Below are 19,411 nucleotides of genomic sequence, written 5' to 3'. Positions count from 1 at the left end.
TTCGTGCATGCAATTGAGAGCACATGTTCCTTGCTTAAGCAGCCTCACTGATGGGTTACATTTGTCCCTGTACACAGTAAATTTTAGAAGTTGGGGGAAACAAATAACCAATGCATTGCTAAGATAAGAATTGCTTTAGCTTTTCTATAAAGGTTTTTAACTCAATCCCTGGTTCAAAAGGTCATGTTTCTAATATTCCAATCTTATGCTTTGCTTGTCCAAAAATCAATGGCATTGTCAAACTGACAGATCTGATCTGAGTCAATAGCTTCAAGAATGAACCAAGTCAAACTTCTCCTCTTGTGACTTATTCAACATGGTCTGTACTATAGATGGCTATAAAGTAGCAAATTTAATCTTTATGAAAAAAATGTACTTCTAACAAGTTCCCTCCAAATTCAACTTTGAATTTTACAAATACCACTGTTTTATATTCTGCTGTATATTCTGACTTTTATCACCTTGCTTTGGCTGACAATCATTTTCTGTATGCACTTAAATCACATACACAACTACTTTCAAAGGAATAAGTGGATTCAAAAATAAATACCAGGTGGAATGTAAAATGGACACAGCTTGTGCCATACGGATTTGTTACATTAAAATTTGAAAGTATTACCTTGTACCTTCTCACAATAAAAAAAAAAATAAAAGGCAAAAAGAAAAGAAAGAGTTAACTCTGGCTTTAATTTCTGAGCATAAACTAAGAAGCTAACATAATAGTTTGTAATGGCTCCCCAGACAGGATTTGTGGTCTGCAAAAACAGGAAGAGTCCCCCCCTCCTTTCCTCCCCCCCACACTGTAAAGCACACCACTTTATAACCTGCAGAATTAAATCAAACACGCAAATCACAGGCTTCCCCCAAAAAGAAAAAGGTCAAAACGAAGAGGTTTTTCTTTCTGCTCTACAGCAGCTTGACACCAAAAGCTAACCAACGATAGATCTAGAGTTGTGATTGCATCCCTGTAATAACACAAGAACTACAGATTATGTTTAGGGTATCGTTAATCTCTCACACCCACCAATTTCCTACTGACAGCTGGAGGCCAGCAGTGAAATCCTGGTGCAAAAGTTCACTTAAAATCAGCAGGAACAGATAAGCTTTCAAAATAATGCCGAAAATTATGAAAACAGACCTAAGCAATAAGTTTTCAGAAAAGAAAATGATTACTTTTTGAGCTTAGTAAATACCGGTAGCAAGTTTTTCACACGAAGATAATGTTCAGGCACATAACTTCATGTCAAAAGATACAGTTTAAGGCCCCAGAGCCCCACTATTCTCTTTAAGAGATTTTCTCTTTCTGAATTTTGGATTGTTTCAAGTAGGAAACAGTCACTTTATAGTCGAGGAGCTTATAGTTGCTCAGAACTGCAAATCAGTAATAACCGCTTTGAGCATTTTGTATGCTAAGTAAAATGGCTATTATTTTTCTTGCCAATACTCAGAATTTGTTGTTCTTAAAAGGAAAGAAAGTAAACTCAACATGTTCTATGATTTGAATATATGCCAAAGAAAGGGTATGAGAAAACTAGAAAGGGACAGAAGCCAAAAAGAAAATATATCTACAGTGATACATTCCAGCTAAATTAGTACCAATAACTCTTACCGAGTTTTCAGCTAGTACAACCCAAGATAACATCTACAGTTTACTTTTTGAACTGTTCTATACTCTTTTATATAGATTTTCTTTCATTATTCCTTTCCTCCTCCTCTTCCAGCTTCTCTATGCTGTCTACAGAGCCAAAGCAATGGCCAACCTACGGGGGGAACTCAAATTGAGTGCAGTTTAACCTCACAAGATTTCATGAAGAGATAAAAACCAGATTCCAAAATACTTACCAGTTTCATAAAAGATTGACTAGGAGATAACAGAAGAATAACAAATTAATCAAATCTCAGGAGAAGAAACGAAGGACTTCCAGCAATTTTTTAAAGCATTAACTTTCTTGGTATAGAAGGCCTACTGAGCATTAAATAAGGCCCCAAATAACAATCTCTTTGGACTGTGGATTGTAACAGAGAATTGTTTTTAATCAGCTCAGTTGATCAAAAAGAAAACACTTGGTTTGTTTCTGGGCACCTTCTCAGTCTGAATGCAGCATGTGCTGCTTGGCCGCAAGGCAGGCATGCAGGTCATAAAGCAAAACACACACGTTCTGAGCAAAAAGACACTTTGGGGAACCTAGCAGCAGAGGGATTATTGGATTTCACTAGCAATCACTACTGGCTATGGCAAAGAGCGGACAGAACAGACAGGACTGTTAATAAAAATTAGGAGAAAGTATGGAAAACGTTGCAGAGATGTGCAACATCCACTGCCTTGTATGTATACTTGGTATATTTCGGGGTGAAGAATTTAGGAGGGTCTCTACCAGACAGCTTGGGGCTGCCACAACAACACCAGTGGAAACCCCCCAGTATGCAAACTGTTCTCGTCCACCTTTCCCCCACCCCTCCTTAGGCTAAGAGCCTCTCGCCATCTCCTGTCTGCATTTCCCAAACCCAGCCACAGCAGCTCAGCAAGCAGCAGCTCGGAGGCTTCCCAACAAGGCAGGAGGTTTTCTTCCTCCCTTAAGATCCATTCCACAGTAAGATTTAGGTAAGATACTTAAGTCATCAGTTTCTCATCTGTTTCAAAAGACTTGAGCAGTCTCTTTTTCGAGTCTGTAAAACTAGTAGTTACTATTTTCTTTGTACATTTAGAGCTAATTTTCTTGTAAGACTCATACTGCTTTAATGATCGATTGTATTTGTGATCAGATAACACCGTTCCCAAAATACCTGAAGCAATATGCAAAAAAAAAGCAAACATGACAAGCCAATCCAACCCAAACAGAAGATAGCTGCAACTTTTCCCCTGTGGTGCAATTAACTTCAAAATGCCTTTACCTTCAGAAACAAAGGAGCAGACCATTCCAACAGAAACATGGGGGTAGACTTGACTTGCCAACATACAAAGCCATTTATTTTCTCCCCAGATGACAGCATATTAAATTGTATTAGAAACAGGCTTCACATCCAGTTAGGAACTATGAGTTGGCAATGCAGAACACGTACTAATGCTGCTAGGAGCTTGCCTACATCTGTAAGGGCCTGAAGCACAAGGGGTCCCCAAGAAGGTGATGACAGGAGCCAGTGCAAACCTTCTCTAATATGGCTTTCCTACCTTTTTGAAGCCTGAGTCATTTCAACACATCCCCATTGACTGAGAAGTCTCCGTCTGTTAGGATATCAGTATTAAACTGCGTCAGATAATACGGAGAGATATTAACACAACATTGCACCTACCAAAGACGGAAAGAAGTTGTTGCCAAGCCCAGTTTTAACCAATTATTTTCTGTCTTTAAGCTCGAAGATCCAAAACACCAACAGCTGAGCTGAGAACATTTTGCTAGTTCCTCAGTCAGCTTGCTCAAAAGAATGAATAACAGACACTGAAGAAGAGCTCAAAAAGGAAAAAAAAAAAAAAAAAAAAAAAACCTTGCAATTGATGAAGCACTGATTTGGCAACAGAGATTCAGCAAGATAGTGCAAATACAAGTTCCCTTAAGCAGACAGAAGGATGTTGTACTACCAGACATTGTGAACTGGTTCAGTCTTTTACCGCAGTGGGAACAGTCTGGATCAGGATGATAGGTACTGTCCCGAATTCATGAGACGTGTTTTATGTTCGCCTTTAATTCTGTGGGCTCTGTTGTTTCTGCTTGTCAGACAGATAATCTTTAAGAGGCGATTTTAACAGCGTATTGCTTACTTTATCAAAGTTTCAATCTGGAGTTGCAGTCATCTGACTAAAAGAAACAAAATGCAAGGCACAGGGCCCACTGAAGAAAATAAAGAGTCATTTTCTGTTCTGGGGTGTGAAGAAGAAAGGGCAAGAAGGGGATAAAAGATCATTCACCACAGTACAATTTTGTAATCTTCACTGCAGAAGTACCTTGCATGGCTACATATAGAAAATTTACACCATTCTAGGTTGCTACCTCCATGCTTTTCCTGCTGCAGGTGCTACAGATAACATTAATTCCTTGGGAGCAATAAAGTCGCAGAAAGTCACTTCATTTACAGAGGATTTATGGCTACAGTTCATATGGATTTAAGCTCCTCTCAGCTGGTGTATCTAAAAACAACAGCCTGCCAGCAGACCTGAGGAACCTATCACAGAGATTCCATCCAAGACTTTCAGCCACTGCACCAGAGGCACAGGGAGCGTGGATGTTACCTCTCCAGGTAAACGTCAGGCTCTTCACTGCCACAGCAGCTAGCACTACAGCCAGCTCGCCCAGGCAGCACCTGCAGCTTATTCTGCACTAGCAGACCATCTGTTACTCCCCTCTGGGAGCTGCACATACGCACAAGCATTCAGACACAGAAGATGCATTAAGTGTTTGCTTAAGTCAAGGAAGCCCTAATGAGCATCTCCTGTATGCTAGTGCAGAACAGACAGAACTGAGTAACTAATCCCATGCTTGTGCTGCTTGAATCTAATTCAGACTTACAAAACAGTCCAATGATCAGCCATAGTCTACATTTTACCATTTTTAATAGGCGTTTCAAAACTGCTTTAACATTTGGAGGTAAGGATTTTATTTTCTCATCAGTAATGTATTTTGTTGTCATTATATATTTTGAAAAAACAAAATACAAAATTCTATTAATACTCAGATGACTAAATCACTTTTCCTTAGTTTTCAGCCTACAAAGTGAAAACAAACACAGACTTGCCAGAAGTGGTCCTTACAATAACAATAAAAAACAGTTTTCTTATAAGAAAAAGTCTCAATTACTCACAGAATAGCACAGGAAGGGTTGGCTGCACAGAGTCACCTGGGATCCATCATAATTCATAGCCTGACCTTAGCACTGCCCTTTGTCCATCCAGGCTAGCCCCACGTGAACCTGATAGACATAGTCCAGAGCTGGATGGCTGCTGCCTGTGATGTCTTTACATCATCATCGATGAAGAAACCTCACATCTGGTGTTGTGTCTAAGCCAGGAAGTCCTCCTGAAATCCAGGGAACTGGAGACCATTGAGCGAACACAACCAAACAGTCCTGGATGATCAGGCTCAGCCCTGACTGTAACACTAAGCGACAGAGATCAGCTAAATCCAGTCTGTATGGACGCACCCAGATTTTTGGCAACACATCCTCCAGCATCTCCAGAATCACAGATAGATAAATAAACATGGGTTCTTCCAGCATTCTTACCTTCTCCACCTGTGTTATCCCAGAAAATGCATTTTTGACTACAAAGCTGTGGCTATCTTGCTTTTTCACTTTGTGCAAGACTTCAAGGAGCACTTAGCAAGCTGGACCAAACTTCCAACATTTGAATGCCACACGCTGGAAATTCTAGACAGTTGGTTGCTGACCACCTCTGCAGACATGGTTACACTTCTCAGAAGCACGAATAGCTTATAGCCTGGACTGAGCAAATATAAATGCATATGACTGGAATCACTGATCTCCAAGCATCCTTCTAGCTCTGGTCACAGCTGTGGGATTCACCTTACCAAGCTTCTGCCATTTTAAGTGGATGAAATACAGCTTACAACAGCAATCTAGACTGTGTAACAGACCCACAATGGTGATTCTCTCAGCTGATTGGGAAGAGATGACAAGTGTGCAGTGGAAACACATTTCAGCTAAGTTTAAGGGTTGACTGTAACCACTCCCTTTTAAAAGGTATGCAGAATTATAAGGCTCATACCTACATTTATATGCATAAACAGAATCACCAGGACTGAAGGTCAGGGGATGCAGGTTAGGCTGATTGAAGAAATGCTTATGAGCAGTTCACAAGAAAGCATCTCTTTTCCCATCTCACAACTCTTCAACAGACTGTTAGCCACAGCTTCCAGCCACTTCAGAAATTTACAGAATGTTCCAAAATCTTAAGACACTGTAAACCAAAAAAGTGCAGAGAAGCATAGTTTTCCATACTGTCCCTAGAGAACTGATGACCTTATCTCAAGAACTTACACAAGACTCACCAGCATTTACTAGCTGATTTCTAAATTGGGTAGCCTGAAGCATGCAGATTCCTCTCAAAAAAAGCACAATAAATATTCTAGTCGCTGGTCAATTGCTTACCCAGGACAGAAATTTCTTCCTCTCCTATCTGCAGAATTCTGAACAATTGCCATCCAATTATACAGACTTCATGTGTGTCCCTGGAAAGTGGGCAATTCCTCGTATTCCAAAAGAGATGGAATCAATCACTTCCTGGAGATAATCAAGCACTTTTTTTGCCCCATCAATACCAACTGGATTTTAGTACATCTAACTTGCATCTTGCTCTTCAAAAGCTTTACGACACCCCGGTGGTATTCTTGGTTCAGCTGTTTTGTTTCAGGCAATTCACAGATTTGTTTCAAGTTCTGTTTCAGAACTCTTTCTTGTAATGTATTAACCACAGAGTAATTAAAACAAACAAGCAAAAGTACAAAACAATAATGCTAAGGAAAACTTTACACAGCTAGGCACCAAAAGCACATTGTGATTTTGAACCTCCTGAAGCCAAAGCAGCAACGCTCATGTCATCCCATATAACACTCAAGTCACTTCCAGAAGAATGAAGCTTGAAACAAAGAACTGATAAACTAGAAGTGAGTAAATCTGAGAAGCAAAATGCTGAGACTGAAAAATTGCTGTTAACTTCTTAAATTATGAAAATTTGCAATTCCAAGCTTATTTCTGAAAATTAACAGAACAGGAAACGATCAAAATATATTCATCATAGCCGTATCTAACCTGCATGACTTGGCTTCCTGTCTTCCTGTCTTCCATGTCTTCCTGTTATCAGGATTAGCCACTTAAATTTATGTTTGAGAAACATACAACTTGTGTAAAAGCCGATTTTGTACAACTCCAAGCATTTTTAAATAAATACCAAGTAATTTACAGCCATTCCAAGAGTTTTGACTACTAACAGCTGGAATTGAGAACATTACAAAAACCATTAAAGTGATCTATTAACATTTTCAAGGCTGAGTAAGTTGCACGTAACATTTACTGACCTCCAAAAAAGCCGGAAAGGCTTTCAAAGTAAGCGTTTAGATTAATGTATTGGTCAAAGCAGTGCTTTGTCACATCATTATCTATGTATGATAGAAGATGAGTTGTGAAACAGCATCAAGAGAAGGGTATTCCATTGCACTCATCAACACAACGTTGGTAAATGACTATAGGGCGATTTTACATTGTGTTTTGTCGTAATCAGCCATTCACAGGAAGGCAAACACCTTTCTTAAGAGTCTGCAATTTAATGAAAAAAGGTAAAGAATAGAGTGAGGAAAGAAAACTACTGATATGACACCAGAGCACTTTGGTCACAGATGCAGGTCTGAGGCAGCTACAGTGGAGCCCAGACAGCCCATTTCCCTCTGAGACAGAAAGCTGCAGATACAGCTGACCTCTGACAGAAAGCCCACTCCATCTTTCCTACTAAAGAACAAAATGGTCCCCCACAGTTCATTAAATGCAGATTTTTTTTTTTCCAAATTAAGTACGTATTTTATATCTTGCCAGTAACATAGCATCTTTTTGTCACCACAGAACATCCTTTTCTTTAATATGGGGCTGCTTCACAATTCAGTTCTAACTTCAATGACAGCTGCACTCTGTGAGGCATTTCAGAAACTCCAAAGAGCATTGCCAGCAGGCTGAGGGATGTGATCCCTCCTTGGTGCTCAGCGCCTGGAGCCCTGGCTGCAGGTCTGGGCTCCCCAGGACGAGGGACATGGACATACTGGAGAGAGTCCAACAAGGCCAGCAAAATGATGAAGGGCCTGGAGCATCTGTCCTGCAAAGAAAAGCTGAAAGAGCTGGGACTCCTCCAAATGAAGAGGGATCTTCACAATGTGCCCAAGTACCTGATGGAAGAGAATGAAGCTGAGGGAGCCAAACTTCTCAGTGGTGCTCAGTGACATGGCAAGAGGCCATGGGTACATATTAAAACACACGAAATTGGGAAATTTGATTTGAAAAGACAAAAGCATCTTTTTTGGTGTTATTGGTTTGTTTTGTTTTTAAAATGCGAGGGTGATCACACACTGCAACATCTCAATTGTAGAGCTCAGAATCACGGTAAATGGAGCTGTACCTGGCTGGTGGCCAGGCACTAGTGGTGTTTCCTGCCAAAACTGGTGATTCTCCTGCTGTATTTAGCATTGGTGCTGCCTCACCTAATACACAGCGTGCAGCTCTGGGCTCCACAATACAAAAAGGATGTTAAGATCCTTGAAAGCCTCCAGAGGAGAGCAACAAAGCTGGTAAAAGGACAGGAAGGCATGTGCTATGAGGAGAGGCCGAGGAGCCTTAGGGTGTCCAGTCTGGAGAGGGCCTCCCTGCGCCCTGCAGCCCCCTGAGGAGAGAAGCACTGAGGGAGGTGCCGCTCTCTGCTCCCTGGGACCGATGGCTGTGCCGTGAGGGTGGGCAGATGCTGGGACAGGCTTCCTAGCAAGGTGGTTGGTGCCCCATGCCTGTCAGTGTTCAGGAAGCATTTGGACAGTGCCCTCAGGAACATGCCTTAGCGTCTGGTTAGTCCTGAAGGGGTCAGGCGGTTGGACTCGATGGTCTCTGAAGGGCCCTTCCAACTGAACTATTATTCTGTTCTAACAGCTCATCCTGAGTTGTATTGAAGCCTTTGTCTGTGGAGACGCACAAACCCCAACTGGACACGGTCCTGGCTGAGCAGCTGTAGCTGACCCTGCCCAAGCTGGGGGCTAGATTCAGGATCTCAAAAAGGAATCCCTTCAAATCTTAGCACTTCCATGATTCACTGAAGGTAAGTTACAGAAAATATCAAAAGTCAGCAAGAAATGCTACTTTCCTCAAAAAACACCCCCAGGAGCTTACAATCCTGAGCCACCCACCACTGACAGCATTCCCACAACCACAGCATCTTCCAGCTCAACTCTGGCACTCCCAGACAGCCTTGGAAAAAAAAAAAATCCATGTTTTCCTTCCCTCTGATCACTGTAGAAGTAGCGGCCCCTAAAGCACGCAGCAAAGCACATTCAAATGTTTACATGCTGTTCTTATAAAAAGGCAGATCTCTCAGTTGCTGGCTTTCACCAAAGCAGTTGCTGAAGTGCAATGGATTTAAAAATATTTTGGTTTAGAAGCAAGAAGCATTCCTGCTAACTTCACTTGTACAGCTTGGTTCCACATTTCAGAGTAATAATCTTTCCATGGGACTGGAACTCCCAAATAATTTGTTTCCCTGCTAGCTCTGCTTCCCAGACCACAGCACCGAATACTCATGCAAGCGATCCAAACCTGAGGTTCTCTCACCACACAAAACATGTGAAACACCATCCCACAGCATAGCTTGCTCTCTTGATTTCTCACCTGTAGCAAGTAAGACTAATGCTTATAAAAACAGTTGCTGTGTTAAAAGATTTTGTTTGCCTGTTTTGCCCACTTTTCCCCCCATACTGGTAATTTACAGGCTTCCTTAAAATACATCCAACTGGGTAACCATAAAACATTGTGAGAAAGGAAACAGTCATCTCAAGTCTAAATATACTATACCACTGTACAAAAATATACCAACAAACTTGGATTTGAATGGAGAATTCCATGAAAGCCACAGAAGCGCTGTATTTATTTAGAGCATATACAATACCTAGTACCACTATTATGCCGTCACATTCTTCCTTCAAAATGTATTTAGACTAAAGGCATTCATGGCAAGGGAACTGCCCCAAACACTGAGTGCGCTATCAGGTGAAGATACAAGTCTAAGAATTCCACGTTGTTCTTCTAGAAATGTTTCTGACACTTTTCTAAGCAATATATGGTAATACATTTGTTTCTAAGAACCCTAATATACATATACATAAGCCCTAATATACATATACATAGGCACTCTCTTTAAGTGTGCACTGTTGTACTGTATCACATTTTAAACAGATGCTTTAAATATTTTTCTCAGTCTAGTGCACTGAACTTTATGAAAAAACATCCAAAGTTTTCTACTAAAACATGCTGCCAATAGTAGCCCAGAGCAAGATTTTACAACCAAATTATAAAAGCCCTAAATCTCAGGTTTTATAATACCATCAGTGACACAGTCTCAACTGTAGCGACGAGACAGGCGCCGCTATAATGTTAACAGCCAGTGGGTAAACATTCATTCGGCCAAGGGGGTGGAGGGGCAATCCCAGAAGGGTCCCTTCAGAGCTGCCCCAGAGCTTATGGGGGGCTGTAGGGGGCTTTTTTAATTGCTTACCAAGTGCAGAAATGGAAAAAAAAAAAAAAAAAAGACGTTAGCCAGGCAGCGAGACAATTAATTTCATTAAAATTGTAGCTGTGTCCCTTGTAAAAGCTATATAAATAGCTATTGAAACTCATTAATACTTTATTTTTTTTAAACAAGAGTCCAACAAACTGAAATTTGCCACTTAGCTATCAGGAAAATATAACCTAAATGGATTTGAAGCATTAACAGGTTTACAAAACACTTGAGAGAGCATCACGCCTTTCTTTGAGAATAATTAATCACAGATGTCTTAAATCCTGGCTGCTCACTGAACCACCAAACCTCTTTGTCTTAGAAATAGGAAAGGTACAACCCATCCAGTCCTGATTCCAGCAATACACTGGCTGCAGCCAAGCCTCATATCACATTTCAGCAGCTTCATTCACAGCAATTTTAACAAGTATATTCAGTTACTGCCTCGCCTGCTACCAGCCCCGGCACTCCCAGCACAGGGCAACGCGATGCCACTCAGCCCGAGCCATGTGCTGTCTCCTCAGCTACATGCCCATGCCTTCTTTGTAGTCATTTTCATCTATTAGATGCTATAGGAAAGTAACTTAGAATTCCAAACAAGCCAAAAGGCATTAGCAAATAATAATTTTTCAAAATAGAATTGCACCTTATCCAGAGCTTGAAACAACCCCTGCAGGGAGCACACTGGTGAAACAACTCCGTACAGAGGTCAGTAAAATGAACGCAGGGATTTCCTAAGGAAGCTTCATAAAATGAATGTGAACAAAAGGAAGTAACTAACCTTTAACACCTTTAGTATCCAATACTATAAAAATAAATTGTGACAAAAGAACTGCAGACACATCATACAAGAGTAAAACCGCAAAGAAAACTATGTTATTTTAAATATACTTGTGCAAGTACACCTGTTAGGAGGTTACTTACTCTAATAACAACAGCAACCATTATTAATATTAATAATACTGTTAATACTAAAAAGAAATTGCATGTTGTATTAATAACCCCTAATAATCATTGTTACTAGGGTAACAGATACCTAGAAAGTAAATAAAACATTGAAGCTACTGCCAAATAATCAAAGGGAGTTGGAAAATTGTTTATTCTGATGAACTCTACATTTGTCCAGTAAAAGAGAATACTTTCCTTACATTTAAGAACCTTTTCTATTGACATGAAAGACCATAACATGAGTAACACCTACAAGGTTTTGTTTCATTTCTCATTTTTAACATATCTATCGGAGCCATAAATACAAAGAAAAGAAACAACATGGCAGGACTAACACTAATAACTTTAGTATTAATGATACCTAACCCTGTGCACTCTTAGTACTTCTCAGAACATCAAATGTATACCAGCTATGTAGTTAACACACATCAGACTTCAGTTTCTAAATTCTGTATTGGCCAGTGAGGATGCTTCCTCCTGACCCTAACAGGCAACCCACGCAGCTTCAGAGCACCATAAAAAGGCAAAAATTCCAAGTTACTCCTGCAGGGTCAGAGCGCTAAAGGGGCAGAATGTGAATCAACACATCACAAACTAAAATATCCATGTTTATTCATCTACATTCAATTATTATGCAAAAAAAAATCATTCTTATCAAAACATTAATTAATCATACCGTGACGTGTTCTTCTCTGGTAAAACCACAGAACATTCATATGTGCCCAAGCATCCAGAAAAGTTTACAAATGCTTTTATTCCTTGGCCTTTCCACAGATCCTAATAAACTACCTTTCATACACAGAAAAACTGTGCTTTATAATCACAAAATAGAATCCACATGGACATACTAATATGCAATTTATATTTTTGTATAGAAAAATAGCGGTATAATATAATGTAGATAATTTTCTGAGTACATTTGGCATTTCTGCTCAATCCCACCTCCCTTTTCCATTGCCAGTGCCACGCAAATTTAAGTTACTCATTACAGACACAAACTATAACCAAACCACTTCTCCAACACCTTAGAAAACCCACTCCTCTTGATGATTGCAATGCTGGTCCCTGAAAGACCAGCTGCCCGGCTCTTTTTCCCATTCTTCCATAGGAATTTTAAAATGTACAAGGCTGGCACACGTGTACAGAAACACTCAGGAAAATGTGATTTACAAGCATGCTGTTCCCAAGTTGAGGACTGACAGGGATGCTGTGCAAGCACATGCCAGTGAGGCACTTAAAATAGGGTCTCCACTTGGGAAGAGATTAAGTGATTAAGTCTGATGGTGCTGCCAGCTGCTAGTTGCAGTTTAAAGGGCTAGAGATGTTTATGAACTAAAGTCAGGACTTTTTCCCACCTCCCTGACTTCTCAATATGCTCCGTTGAAAGCTACCCAGGAAATGACTGAAAACGCTGCTGTCTCTCTATGTCCGAAGTCAGTTTCCTAAGAGACCACAAAAGCCTATTAAAATTTGATCTCGCCTGTAACAAAAGCTAACAAATGAATAGATCTGGGATCAGAAAGTCGTATTTCACTGCATCTGTCAGCACCAGCATTTCACGCAGTTTACATGGTTAGCATCCAATAACATTCCAAACATCTTTTTATCTTAAAAACAATTAAACTTTCAACTGTCTCTTGATTTCATTTATCTATTTTTTCATTAATAACAGGGACTGCACATTTTCAAGCTCCCAACACAGCAGCAGGCATATTTCCACAACTAAGTACTGTGGAAATCATACTCCTGCTTAACAGCACGATCATCTTATTTGTTTGAGAACTACATATGAATATCCTTCTTTCCCAACTTGATGATAAAGATGGAATAAACATCTTCTAAATATTATCAGCACTGGAGGAATAAGAGCACAGTTTCCTGTGTACAAATATTTGCAATTTTATCTCTTTATGAGGATTTAATCAGCAGAGTGTAAAATGCCTCTCTGAGAAGTTCAACTTCATGCTTTTATGGTGCTATACCAATTTATATACTATATAGGTGCTATACCTTTTTATATTGCATCAGATAAAATGTAAAGTGAACTTTTTAGGCAAGTTACATTAGGACACATACTTTTCATTCTTCATGACATGCAAGAATCAAGTACATGTATTTCAGCATTATGCATTACACACACGGGGTGCCTACTTTTGTCATTTGTACACACCTGTATCTCAAATTTTATTACTTCCAAATCCCAGAAGCTAAATAGGTGCCTGTTAATGTGGCAAAGTTTTATTGCATTGCCACTAAGACTTTCAAAATTTGACGTATTTCTTTATGCATTCTTTTTGCTACACTTAAGAAGTTTCAGTTGTGCACAAGATCTCAGAGTTGTTCCATTATTACATAAAACCCCTGTATGGTTTGCACTTACAAGCAGTTTCAGCTCTTGACTGAGGAATACACTGAAATCTACAGGAAACTTAAAAATTAGAAGAAATAAGTCTGGCAGTCTATCTATTGTTGTCTAGAAATAACAGAAGCCTGATACATGAAGTCTTCACATTGTAACAGGTCTGTAGGAAAAGTTAAAGTGTCCCAATCAAAAGAGGAAAACGCATTTGCTTGCGCTGCAAAATGAAACACTGATGCCAACATAATGCTGGAGTCTACAGAACTACAAGAAGTTCTACCAAAATGTGTCCGCCCTTTTTGGAAGTAATCACAGTAAGATGAAAACCAGTCAGCTGGAAAGGACTTGTAAATAAATAAATGGATAACAATTTCCTAAATAAAACAGAATAATTTATTACTTCAATGTGTTTTTTTGTTGTTGTTGTTTTTGGTTTTTTTTTTGCTACTGTTACATTAAATAACGTGGCTCACAAGTGTTCGCACTTTTCCAGGAGTTCTTATATATATATATACAAGAACATCCCTCAATTTCCAAAAGCAATGGAAAATGAATTATTTTCAAAGGAGAAAGCTTTGGCAATCTTACCTAAAAATCATGTTGGGCTCTGCTTACTCAACTGAAGTTTAGGAATAGGGCCTGACAATCAGGTGACAACACAAAGCGTATGTATTTGCAGTTCTTTTTTGAAATGACTGCATACAGAAGCTCCTCACATTCATAGTAATCAGAATTGCTTTTGCACCATCTCTAGGAATGAAGCCCCATCTCTTTTAAAGAATAATTCTTTCTTTTACACTTTCGTCTCCACCTATGCTTCAAATAAATTATACTAACTAGATAACTAAAACATCTAAATATTAATTATTAAAATAATTAAGCATTATAGTTTTCATTATTGATACAAGCTATCAATGTAAGCTGCATTTCCAAACCATTAAAACCTTACAATCCCAGATTTCTTCTGCCATTTTTCATGGCCACATCATAAACAGCAGCTTTCAGCTACCCATGGATCTCCCAGAGCTTCCACCCACTGCCTCATGCTTTTTGTACTGAGCTTGATGTCGATAGCTAAGCTTCAGCATCATTTTGTAAGCAAAAAGCTTTGCCTTCTCATCTTTACATTTCATCCAGCTTGGATTTTGTCAGCTCTTCAAGTTAGTTTTTTTCCCCATGACATCCTATTATTCCTTTACATTCACTGGTGTCACTTTGTTAGCTTGTGTCATCAGCAACTTCCGTTAACAATTTCATTTGCAGCACCTTTGCAAACACTATAAATAATCTTATAAATAATGTTTAATCTTTTAATGCCTTAAAAGATTAAAAACAAAACAAACGAAATAATTAGGCAATCCTAACTACCCAACCTCATTAGGCTGTCCTAAGTAACCCAATTACATAACAAACAACTAAAAAAAAAAAAAAAATGATCACTGGTAACGTGTTTTTTCACCTTAGCTTCCTATACTTAACTCTAAGGTTGCAAAAGATACTATTGCAAGCAAAGTACACATCCAGTGCTTGGAAACAAAATGACTGAATTGTCAAGTGACAAAACCAAGAAATATTATATGAAAGAAGATCCATAAAGATAAGCTGTACCTGCTTTTCCTTTCAATGAGAATAGCCATATAAGAGGCTGGTAAAGCAGCACCAAAACCAGGAGACCAGAAGTAGAATTTTCCGAGTAGTTTCCTGAAAAATGTAATTTGTACATGTATTACATGCAGAGCACACAAAATATTGACATCCAACACTATATATTACTTTTATCATAAAATTATGCATGTTCCATTAAAATGGATTTTGTCCCTTTATATTAATCAATACTTACAAATAAATACTAATCATTTTACTTTTGCAGTTGGATAGTTCTTCTCAGGGAGGTTACGTATATATAAACACCTGAAATACTTTATTAACATTTTCATTTCATGTAAAAGGATTACATTAAAGAAAACAGTGCTTCCAAGAGATATTTCTGAAAAGCTGCAGACACTCCTTACAGGAAAAAAAAAAAACAACTATCAATTAATAAATAATAGTTGTTCTTTTCTCTGCTACTTGTCTGAATACATCTTCAGGAAGATGTGCCTTGTGGAACGTAGGAATGTGATCCAGTGAGCCAGGAATCAAATCAAATTATTCTAGCATACATCATGCTCTGAAGACAGAGAAACTATTGCTAAAAACAGTAAATCACTCACTCACAGTGAGCCAGGGTATTAATCTGCACATTACAACTAGAACCAGCGGTGAAATGCCAGTTGCATTAAGGCCAGTGGGAAAGCTCTCACATTTTGCAACTAGATCTGGGCTTCTCTGAGAGTCCACACAACGTCAAGTATCAAAATTCTTCCAACTTGAAGAGTTGTGGAGAAAAAAAAAATATACAAATGCTGACATCTAAGCAAGTATTTGGTCACTGAGAGTATGAAGACCAAAATGCCTTTGGGGGACAACGGCCTCAACCCCACCAGATCTGCTGAAAACACCTGCACCATCAAAGTAACTCAGCCTGGCCACAGAAGCAAACAATAGTCAGGCAGTCACGAAATTTGGTAGCATTAATAAATACACTTCAATTAAACGGGTGCTGCTCAGCTGATAAACACCATCATTTAAGGAAAATAGAGCATTATGGTGGAATCTTTCCCTTCTAAAAATAAAGTGAATAAAATACAACAGCCAAAATGCCAAACACAGTGTAGGAAAAAATATTCTTAGATGAAATTTCATGCTGACAACACAAAAGCATGAACTAGTGGATCCAGAACCACGTGGATTAGAGCACTTTTCCTCTTGCTGTAAAAGGCACGATTAGCCTCACTTCACACTTCTGCTGCAAAAATAACATGACCAGCGAGCAATGCCAGCTTACGTTCATAAGTGAAAAAGAGAGCCAGTGTATCAGCAACAAGTGATGTAATGGCAATTACACACGCCGTTCATTCCCACGGCTGCAAAAGGATAATTTCTCAGGATGACAATGCCAAATGCCACAGGAGCTAAAGTTCATTATTAGGACTCTCTTGGAAAGCAATTACTGTATGAGGTTTCAGAGAGGCCATTTTAAACAGCTTCAGTATGAACACATCCTATCAGACACACCTGTTAAGTAAGAGAACAAACGTCTTTTCTGTGGGAAAGAAATGGGAATTTTTTCTTTCTGCATGGTTTACACTCCCTCTATGAATGGTACGTGTTCAGTTTGATAAGGTTTGGGAAACAACAGTAGATATTTTGCACAATAAAAGTCAGTGAAAATTACAGTGTCTGACCAGTTAGTAAAACATGTAAAACATTTAAACTTCTGGGAAATATCCGGGAATAAATGAAAATAAGTTTTCGTTATTATTTACATGGTCATTTTTACATGGTCCACGGTTAGACACTGGAATGAGAAATGGGTTCTCTTTTTAGTTATGCATCTAATTCCTCACAGTACAACTGTATCCAAAGCTGAAAAGCTGGGTGATATGTAAGGTTGAATTAACTTAAGCAAGCTGAAGTAGAGCTGTACATGGGCAAACTGAATCACTCTAGTTGCTATACTAACAGAACCAAGTCTTCATGAGTTTTTTCATTAATTTAGTAAAATTGTAAACCTAAAAATCACCCCTATCTTTTAACCACCATAACACTTGCCAACAGAGGAGCCCAGCACTTCCATCTGAAGCCTAGACAGATGCAGGCTTCTGGAGCTCATCAGCAGAAGGGATTACAATCCCCAGATGATCTGTCACACACCCATAACAGACCACCAGCCCCCCTGCTCTGCCAACATTCACCAATTTACTTCCGGAAAAAAAAAAAAAAAAAAAAAAGTCAGCTAACTTAGCTTGGTAATGCCTTCTAGAATGAGAACATCTATCTAGAGCCTAAGCCATTGCTGAAATGGGGCTTAGATGCTTTGGAAATTTTCGGCACTTACGAAATAGAAAGAATATTAAACCGTTCTGGAAATCATTTATTTTGACTTTTCTTGTCTAAAATATTACACCCTTGAAAGTAATTGCGGTTGTTTCCATTTTGGTGGTTTTCCCTGGTGGAAAGCAAGGAAATATTACAAAAATATCAAAAACACATATTATTGCAAGTCATATTTCACATTTAGGTCTTCTAATTGCTACTGGAAGACTAAAAAAGTAATTTCTACATAATGCAGCATTACACAGTGACTGCAGATTCACTGAGACTTAGATCAAAGTACGAAGAGATGAAGTGGGCACTTTATCCAGGAGACCCTACACGCCTGCCAACACATCTCCTTGGTGTTACAAAGCAGGAAACAGGCAGCTCTTTCCCAAACCAGGAGTTGTGCAGATTAATACAAGTTAACGTGTCCAGCTACAAACCCTTCAATCTGTTGCTTTGCTCTAGAATTCCAGGAGCCAGCTGCTGGACAGCTTTGCTTCTGAGTTACTGCCCCTCCTGCTTTCTGGAAACTCTCCCACTCAGGGAATAAAGTCTGCAGGAAATTCTGGATCAACCCAAAGCTCTGGCTGGGATAGACATTGACATAAAAAAAAAAAAAAAAAAAAGACTTGGACTGAGATGATCTTATGCAATGAAGGGTTTAATAAGCTTTTCCACCAAAAAGGAAACAAAAATTGCAGCACACATTCGACTGCACAAATCACACTTAATCTCTTACCACTGTCTAGAATCAGATCTAGAGGACCTAGATCTCTAAAGTCTCAGACAATCTCTTTGCATACTCAAAACCTCAGAAATATTTAGGACACAGTTAAGCAATACATCTGCAGTGTTCTGCCATTTCTTGGATGGATTAAAAATACAATACCAAATAGTGTTCTGTGCTGGAAAATTATACAATTAGTTTTGCTCTCATGGGCTACTGAAAGAAATTAAAAATCCCCTGTATCATATAGTAATTAATTCAACGAATCATACAAGTGCAAACAGAAAGAAGTTTTGCACCAGGTGGTTAAAAAAAGCAGAGAAGTCTCACATGCAGATCTCTGTCCTGTCACCCACTCAAAAGCAGATTAGAGAAGGAAGCTTATATGGCTCAAGCTGCCAGACAATGTTTATATTCAGTACACTCCAAGTGAGGGACTTATCAACATTATGAGCTCAGAATTAGATCTTAAAAAATAAATAAAGGCACACTGTACACAGCTTTTAAAGATATTGTGTATACTGCTTGCTGGCTCATTCTCAGTTTCTCTTCATGAATATGGTCAAGGAGACAAGAGTTAAGTACTAAAGTGACTTGTTGTAGTGATGAACCTACCCCTGATGACTCTCAAACATCTTCCTGATTAGCAGAGAAGCTAATTTAAAGTTCATCACTGCATGACCAGGATAGGACGGCTTTAGGTTGCTTTGCATTTTCCCTCTATCAAATTTCATAAGCCATTTTAATCAACAGATCTTTCTGAAATAGCTGACAGTCAATTTTAGACTTTCATATCCTAAATAGCCTCAAATAATCTCACAATTCTTCATCCTTTTTTCCAGATTAGGTAGGACAAAGAACATAACAGGAACATTATTGGCAACTTCTTCCTATTACACAAACAGATTATTTATTCCTTCTTTTGTTTCACACATTTGAACTGCTTGTTAATGACATCCTAACTCCTAGAAAGTAGGGAATCTTCCTTCTTTAAGAGTCCTAGCAAACAATCTTGGTAATCTTGCCATTTGGGAATTCATATATCATGCACAACCAGCTCATGATCAGATACGTGTTTATCCTTCAAAGAAAATGAGTTAATTTGGAAGTCGTAACTTCTGATAATCACATTATCCACTGTTTATTTGAAATGTCCATTTACATCAAATCTTTCTAGGAGAGAAAGATCAGGAGTTCTCAGGTCCTC

General features: G+C 38.9%; 1 protein-coding gene across 1 annotated transcript in view; it reads right to left on the bottom strand.

Annotated features, from left to right (window-relative positions):
- TMEM135 (transmembrane protein 135) overlaps positions 1-19,411 on the bottom strand; it is a 176,383-nt gene that overhangs the window by 139,869 nt on the left and 17,103 nt on the right. The window contains exon 3 of the mRNA XM_084531480.1: positions 15,162-15,254. Within this exon, the coding sequence (XP_084387606.1) occupies positions 15,162-15,254 (93 nt within the window). The remainder of the gene's footprint in view (positions 1-15,161; positions 15,255-19,411) is intronic.

The sequence above is a fragment of the Aythya ferina genome (assembly GCF_964211825.1).
Source record: "Aythya ferina genome assembly, chromosome: 1".
NCBI lineage: Eukaryota > Metazoa > Chordata > Aves > Anseriformes > Anatidae > Aythya > Aythya ferina.
This window is presented reverse-complemented; position numbering and strand designations above follow the sequence as displayed.